This window comes from Lycium barbarum, chromosome 3, assembly GCF_019175385.1.
Source record: "Lycium barbarum isolate Lr01 chromosome 3, ASM1917538v2, whole genome shotgun sequence".
Taxonomy (NCBI): Eukaryota; Viridiplantae; Streptophyta; class Magnoliopsida; order Solanales; family Solanaceae; genus Lycium; species Lycium barbarum.
In genome coordinates, this window is record NC_083339.1 from 142,247,241 (window position 1) to 142,255,526 (window position 8,286).

General features: G+C 36.2%; 1 protein-coding gene and 1 pseudogene across 4 annotated transcripts; one reads left to right on the forward strand and one right to left on the reverse strand.

Moving 5' to 3' along the window:
* Positions 1–336: 336 nt before the first annotated feature.
* On the reverse strand, positions 337–6,100 carry LOC132633162 (pentatricopeptide repeat-containing protein At5g61990, mitochondrial). 4 transcript variants are annotated; one of them, XM_060349395.1, is made up of 5 exons: positions 2,711–6,100; positions 1,636–1,713; positions 1,030–1,209; positions 760–826; positions 337–673 (listed from the first exon to the last, which is right to left on the reverse strand). In XM_060349395.1, the coding sequence occupies exon 1, from the start codon at positions 5,927–5,929 to the stop codon at positions 2,846–2,848; it is 3,084 nt and encodes a 1,027-aa protein (XP_060205378.1). In that variant the 5' UTR covers positions 5,930–6,100; the 3' UTR covers positions 337–673; positions 760–826; positions 1,030–1,209; positions 1,636–1,713; positions 2,711–2,845. The 4 variants fall into 4 exon arrangements, with proteins under 4 accessions (XP_060205378.1, XP_060205377.1, XP_060205379.1 ...); XM_060349394.1 differs by having other exon boundaries at positions 909–1,209; XM_060349396.1 differs by lacking the exon at positions 1,030–1,209.
* On the forward strand, positions 407–521 carry LOC132634593 (U6 spliceosomal RNA; annotated as a pseudogene).
* Positions 6,101–8,286: the final 2,186 nt, after the last annotated feature.

Here is an 8,286-nt window from a genome sequence, read left to right on the forward strand (position 1 = left end):
CAATCAAGACTTCTCTGACACAGAGCTTAGGCAGATGGGAATAAATCATTAGCGTCTTTTTGCCTCAACTGGTAGCCGGGACCTTATAATTCTCCTCACTTCATGGACCACTCACTTCATGGACCAGTAGGACACACCCTTTTGTGCTATGAATTCCCAACACCTTGTAACTTCATTTAGAAAAACACACCCTTTTGTGCTATGAATTCCCAACACCTTGTAACTTCATTTAGAAAATATAACAGCAGACGTGTATAATGAATGACGAAGCTGAGGCGAAAGGATATCCACTTTACCTTGTTAATTATGACTCATCAGCGATTTACATAAGACAACTTGGGCAAATGTTCGTCAAAAATATCTTCATTCTTTTTTCCAGTGACACTGTGAGGCCTAATACATAAAAATTATTAAAGCCTAACAAAACGTATAATCATCACATGTCTGAACGATACAGAGAAGATTAGCATGGCCCTGGCGCAAGGATGACCCTCACAAATCGAGAAATGATCCAAATGTTAAAAAAAAAAATCATCAGATAGTGAGTCAAGGGTCTACAGCTGACAAGAGACATCCATCCTAGGTTCAACACTGGAATGTAACTTCAGAAGTGCATTAGAGGGGTTGAAATCCATACACAAAATTAAACACTCCTCGACATCCTTCTCCATAACTACATAAGACAGAAAAGAAACCGTGAGCGAGTATTGTTTTTGATATAAAAGCTTTGACATTGTATTCAGTATGTATATTACTTACATTTACTCTAATGGGTATATCAAGGTTTCCTTGCCTTGCTTTCCCTGAATAGTCCGAGGAGAAAGCACTGAAAAAGGGGACGACATAAGCACAGTGACCACAGAACTGAAGAATAATGTAGCAAGTTCCTTTGTTTTTGTGTAATATACCAAGTTCCAAGGTAAGAACGCTTATCTTCACATGTAAGCGGTACAAACATTTGCTTCTTTAAATGGAAACAGCTTATATCAGATAACATGAGAATAAATCAGACCAAACAAGTGAATGAACCTTCTTGGAGTTCCACGGGTTGCAGACAATTCTTCTCCAATCAGGCAAATAAGTTATGCTGAAACTTTATCATTTGTTAGTTCACCTGATTTTAGACACCTCAATAGAAATAATAGTCTCACCACTCAAACCATGCAACTCTGGGTGCATAGTATGAACAACAATGTGAACCCAACAACTCTGCCAACCAAAAAAGGCAATAGAAAGAAAAAGAAAAAGGCGTCATGAATATGGCCAATAAAACTTCAAAGAGCAATTATTCACCAAGCTAGTATCATCCTAAAACAATTCTCAAGTTCTTTGAATATCAATGTTCTCATAAATCGTGTGTTTGGCGAGCAGAGTCAGATGAGAAAATATTGAAACATCAAAGGCACGGTGCATGTCAAAGCAGATGAGCCATCTTTTTTCTTTTTTAATAAGCAAGAATTTTGTTAGCATTCAAAGCCCACATTAAGAAAATACTGGACTACATATAGAGATTTTTTACATATAGGTAAGTTCTGACAACCTTTTCCAATTTTACATCAGAATACTTTCTAATGGACTGCAGTTTGCAAAATTATATATGACAATAAGTTGATAGAGCAGGATGAAGAAACTTACGTGTACTTTCGACATCTTTTGTAAAACTTTTACACAATTGTCCCTCAAAGTATCAGCACTTCCCTCCAATGATTGGATCTGTTCCACCACGGACAAAGAAATTAAGGACCACAACTCATGGTAAAAGAACATCAACAAAAGATAAGCAAATTTTACTGAGCATGTGCACATCTAATGTTGCGTGAATACCACTCACATTGTAAATATCACATATAATACCAACTAGACCTTTCTGTGTATGAGCACATGTACTTTGAAGAGGTGTAGGATCTAATAAGACATAGTAGCCCTAGATTCTTATGTCAGTTAACTGCTGGCATAGCATTACCAAACAATCTATAGAATCTTTCATATTGAAGTAACTGGTGCTACATCTAGCATCTAACAATGAACTATACCACAAATAAGCATAACTAGCATTTGACATCTAATAAAACATCATTTTAAGCTCGTACGAGGAAGAATACTTCAGCTAAAGCAAATGTCATCCTTGCAAAACTTGTTCCTCCTTAGGTGTTTATATTACTCTTGGGTAAACTATCTCAATCCTCATTCTTAGACTCTCAGGGTTTAGTCTAGGCAAGGTGGCAAACCAGGTTCCACAAAGCCCAAATACAGTCCAAACAAACTGTCCAATAAATTGCTGAATCAACAAGTACATGAATTCTCAACTTGCTATGTCTCACTCTTTTCTTTTCTTTTTTTTTTTCTTTTTTTTTTTTTTTTGTTGAAACTGGTAACGAAGTCTCACTTTTAAGACCATATAACATAGAAAAAACAAATTTCGTTAAAAAACAAACAAACAAAAAAAGGTCTCTGCATTAATATAAGGGCCAAAATAGCAGCCAAGGGGTGGTCTGACCAAAGAGAAAGCACTAAACTGATTTCGCACATCCAATTTCAACTCCATGCCTGATTTCTATAGCACATCCAATTTATAATTTGATGCATTCTCCAGGAAAACAATAAGCACAATGAAACCGAATAGGATACCAGGATATACAGGAAGTAAGTTTTCTTTCTTTTCCATCTTTTCCTGAAATGAGATTCATTAAGTTAATCAAAGTCAGGTTACCTCTACTGCGATCAGGGTGCTTTCAGCTTGATGTGGGTGCTCTGTCATCAAGCATCCATAGATAGAACTGCAGAAAGAACGGAACAATCCAGCATACAGTATTCTTGTTGAGCTAGGCTTGAGCTGACAAGCAAGTTATAAGGCTGATTGCTTTGGAAGGTTACTAACACTTTCAGTATGTCCATCCATTTGACAATGCGTGATTAAGTCATTTGAAGTCATGGAATTGGAGATCCAGGAAAACTTTACCATGGTCTCCAGAGCCATAGGTAATATTTCAGAATATCCTGCTTTATTTAATCCATGGGCTAAAGTACTGCACATAGCAAGACTAGGTACAAAACCTTGCTCTCCTATTTCATTGAGTGATGACAATAGTGCAGAAGTTTCTCCTTTCTCACACCAAGACCCCACTAATGTTTCGCTTACATGTCCTTTCAAAAGACCTTTATCCAAAAGTTCATTCCAAAGACTGAAAGCTTTATGTGGATTCCCTTCTCTGTAAAGTACATCAACCATCGAGCTGTAGACTACTTCATCAGGCTGAATCCCCCCTGCCACCATCTCCTCAAATAGTGAGAACACCTTCAGTTTATCTCCAATTCTGTGATAACCTTGAATGAGTGAAGTGTAAGTCACAATGGTTGGTATCAGTTTCTTAACTTGCATCTTTTGGAAAAGCTCTTCTGCTTCTTTCATCATTCCATTCTTGCAACAGTAGTCAATTAAAATAGTGTAAGTTACATGATCAGTTGGGATGTGCATATCAGACATATTCGTCACCAACTCCAGTGCTTCACTCAATCTTCCTAACTTGCAGAACCCATCAATCAATGTGTTGAAAGTAAGAGTGGATGCAATTCCCTTCTCTATCAATTCATGGAATAATGGCAATGCCTTCTCTACTTCTCCTGCCTTGCAGCATCCGTGAAGAAGAGCATTGTATACAAAGGCATCCGGTTGAACACCCCGTAAAGGCATTTCATCTGATAGACGAAATGCCTCATCTAGATCACCGGCTTTGCAGTAACCATCAATGATAGTGGAATAAGTCACACCATTTGGTGCCAAACCCTTTCCAGAAATACCATCAAACACTTCTCTGGCTCTCGATAGGTCACCTGACTTACAAAGACCACCTATTAAGCTATTATAAGTCACGATGTTTGGTCTAACCCCCTTTTGACTCATTTCATCAAGAAGTAGAAAAGCCTTTTTCAAATTACCCTGCTTGCAGAAACCAGAAATCAGTGAGGTGTAAGTGAACACATCAGGAACTAGACCCTTATTATAAAGCTCAGATAGAACATCCATGGCATCTGACAACTTCCCATTCTTTGAGAGGGCATTTATAAGAACACCATAAAGCTGAACGTTTGGCAATCGTCCTATTTTAAGCATGCGATTCAGTACTGAAAATGCTTGCGATATATTCCCATGTTTACAGTACCCGTCAATGATAGGCGTAAAAGTGGCATAATTAGGCGCTACACCACGATCTAGCATCTCCCAGAAATACTGTTCTGCAACTTGCATATCCCCTGCCTCTCTATACCAAGAAATAAAAGGCCCAAAAGTATATGAATTCGGTCTCAAACTTCTCTTCTCCATTTCAACGAGACACATTTTTGCTTCATCTACCCTTCCCACCTTGCAGAGCCCACTAATAATTGAATTATAACAGAAGATATCAGGTAATATACCTTTCTGACACATATCCTGCACAATCTGTTTTGCTTCTTCAAATTTACCATCCTCTACATAGCCTTTTATGATGGGGGTGTAGATGACAGCATTTGGTCTCACACCAGCTGCAATAATCATTTTCTCCAAAACAAGAATCGCTTGACAGAGATCTCCAGAGTTGCAGTAAGCATTAATCAGCACACCACAAGTATAGGCCGAAGGTACCAAGTTTCTGTCAGTCATCTCAACCAAAAGTTCAGAAGCCTTATCCGTGTTATTCTTGCGACCATAGCCCTCAATTAAATAATTGTATGTTTGCACATCAGGGAATATACCCATTTTAATCATGTCACCCTTGATAGTTACTGCTTTATCCATCTGGCCGACTTTGCAGAGCCCATTTATGATAGAATTATAGGTCATTATATTCAAACTCTTTCCACGTGCAACCATTTCATCCTTTATTCTAAATGCCTCCTCCACCTCGCCCTCCTTCATGAATCCATCAATTAACGCAGTATATGCAAAATGATCAGGATTTTGACCTACCTCACACATTTCATCCAATATCCGTTTTGCCTCCTTGGACCTCTTTTTCTTACAGAAGCCATCAATGAGTGTACTATAGGTATAGATATCTGGAACCAATCCCATTCCTTCCATCGACTTCTTTAGCTCCAATGCTTCATCAACTGCACCTGTCCCACACAAGCCTCTAATAACTACATTATACGTAACCAAATTTGGACTGCACCCCTTCTCTCCCATATCATGAAGAAGTCTTTTCGCGTCCTTAATATTACCAACCTTGCAATAAGCATTGATCACATTGGTGTAAGTGTAAACATCAAGACTCATCTTGCTCTCCAACATTCCCTCATATGCCTTCCAAAACAGTTCCATTTTATTACCATTTAACAATTCATTCAACAACGTATTACAACACAACAAACTTGGGAAAAAGCCTTCATTTTTAACACCCAAGAACATAAAAACAGCCTCATTTAACATACCCTTTTTCCTATAAGCATCAATTGGCAACTCAAACACAACAACCTTCGAGCTAAACTCATCACATTCCTTAGCACATTTAACCAACGAGCTTAAAATATCCATTACTGGAAATCTTCTTCTCTGAATCATTTCATCAAACACCTGGTTGGCCGGTCCAAAATTGTTCGAATTACACAAAGACAAAGCAAGAATGGAGAAAGAATCAATGTTTTGAGTAACACCCACTTTCTGATTCGACCAATCAAAGAAATCAAGCAAGCGTTTTGGATTTACAACCAATTTATTTCGATCAAGAACTGAGTAAACCACATCTGGGTTAAGCTTTTGAGGGATTGTTGATGACTCTAAGAGTAATTTCCAGTTCTTATGTTTGAGAATCGTAGAGATTTCTTCATCAGTGGACTTACTTGGTCCGGTAATGTTGTGGGTACTACAAAAAGAGACATGTTTTGGTTTCTTGATTATATGTCTTTGACAATTGTAGATAATAGATAGTTTCTTTGAAAGTAGTAGATTCATGATTTCCTAATTAACTTGTCTGGGTGTTGCACATAAGCAGTTAAAATGCTATCTGAATCAAGAAAGGTTACAAAGAGGCCGAGGAAGATAGGTTAGAGGGAGTGAGCAATGGACGCTTTTTTCCGCTGCTGCAATTTCTATCTTGGACTGACAAAAGTGGGAAAGATGAACTTCAATTTAGGCCCGGGCATAAATACCGAAAAATAGAATCGAGCCGAATCGAAACTTCAACAAATCGAACGGAACCGAACTAAACTAGTTTGGTTCGGTGTTTGGTGTCCACCTTTAAAAAATCGAAACCGAAATAGTCGAACCGAAAAACCGAACACACATCGAAATTTAATACATTACCCAAAAAAATTAAAATAGTCCAAACTCATTAAGTTTAAAGCCAAAAAACCCAATTGTAACAAGTTCTCTTTTGCATTTGTATCCCTAATTTTCTACTTCAGTTGAGAAAATCAAATATGTTAAGGAAGACAACTAGGATGTGTCTTTAGGATTAATGTATGTCCTTTATGTGTTTTCTTAATTATTCTTACGGTATGTGTATAACACCTAGTAATCCTATATCATGGTTATAGTTTTTTATTCTTGTATATCCTGTTTGTTTGATTTTGATTTCAATTTATCAGTTTTATGTTTTATTGCTTTTGAGAATATGAATTAGTGTCAAGGAATCGCTTCTAATATCATATCAAAAAAACCGAATTGAAAAAACCGAAACCGAACCGAAAGAACCGAACCGAACTAATTTGGTTCAGTGTTCGGTGTCCACCTTCAAAAAACCGAACCCGAAATAGCCAAACCGAACCGAAAAACCGAACGCCCACCCCTACTTCTATCCCTCTAAAGTTTTGCAATTGAAAAAGCCATTTTATTCTATTCAAATTGTAAAAGAGCAAGAGATCTTATTTTTACTTTTTGATTTAGCTTAAAAAATTTAGTTTATGTTTTTACAAGTTATAAGTGTTTATTAAACAAAAATTAAATTGGATAATTGCATATTTAGACCGCTTGTAGAAATAATAGCATGCAAATGTATATGTTGTGTATATTAAGTATAAATATACATAAAATATACATATATTATATACATAACCAGTGTATATTTTGGCTGACAATTAATTTTGGCCGAAGGGATAAAATAAAAAAGTTCAAAATTAATTTAATCTAATTCGTCATGATTTGCATGTCACGATTTTAAGATAGTATTCTTTAGTTCAATAGTTCGGAGTTCACTAAATTTGGTTCCTTAACATGCATTAAATAATCATGATATAAAAACGTATTAGAATTAGGGAAAATTTCAGAAATATACAAGTTGGTCACTTACATTGCAAAAAAATAGACCAAAACTTGCATTACGAAAAATAGCCCAAAATATACAAATATATATAAATAATATGCAAACACTTATACCAACATATGCAAACATATGAGTTAATTTTGATAGCATTGTTGTCCCAATGAACATACAGTGTAATTTTCTTTTAGAATTATAGGCAAAGGCAGTTTCATAAGATATATTTTTACGCATGTCCCTTTTCGAGACCACGGCTTAGTAAATAATATTTTTATTTCTCTTGCAATTTATGAATTTCTCTATTTCTCTTACAATTGAAGGATTTTTTAGATCACATTCTAACGATCTTTTTGTACTAAACTAAAAATCATAGAAAGCATTACAGTACAGTCTAAAGTTTTGTATATATTATATGGTAGTCTGACATTTTATCGTTTTAGGGAATATATATTTACATAACTTTTAAGAATAATGACAAAATCTAAATAGTAGTTTAAAAAGGAAACATTTACGTAAATCAACCTTTCCCTGAGAGGCCTAGAATTCAGGCCACGTTGGGCCTAATGTAACAGACTTGGACTGCTTGAAGCCAGAATTAGGGCAATTTGCAGGATTGTCCTTTGCTGGGGATGATTTTTAATTTTTGTCCCTCAAAAAGGTAGTTTTTAACTTTTACCCTTCAGGCAGAATTTGCCGATGCAAGGCAGAATTTGCAAATTTCTGGCTTAAGGCAGAATTCTGGCCATGCAAATTCTGTCTTCAGATTTGCAAAATTCTGCCTTGCGATTTTTTATTTTTTTTTCTCAGCTAGGGTTCGAACCCACAACTTCGGCGTATTAGGCGAACGGAAAAACTTAAAGAACACCAATTTGAAGGACAAAAATAAAGACCATCCCAAATGAAGGACAATCCGCGCAAAAAAAAAAAAACAAAACGGAATTAGGCTTAACTTTTCCCAAAAGCATCATACTGCATTTGTAATGGTGAATATGGGGCTCTTCAAAGTAAAAAGCCAATAAAATAAAATGGGCTACTAGAACTTCAAACAGTT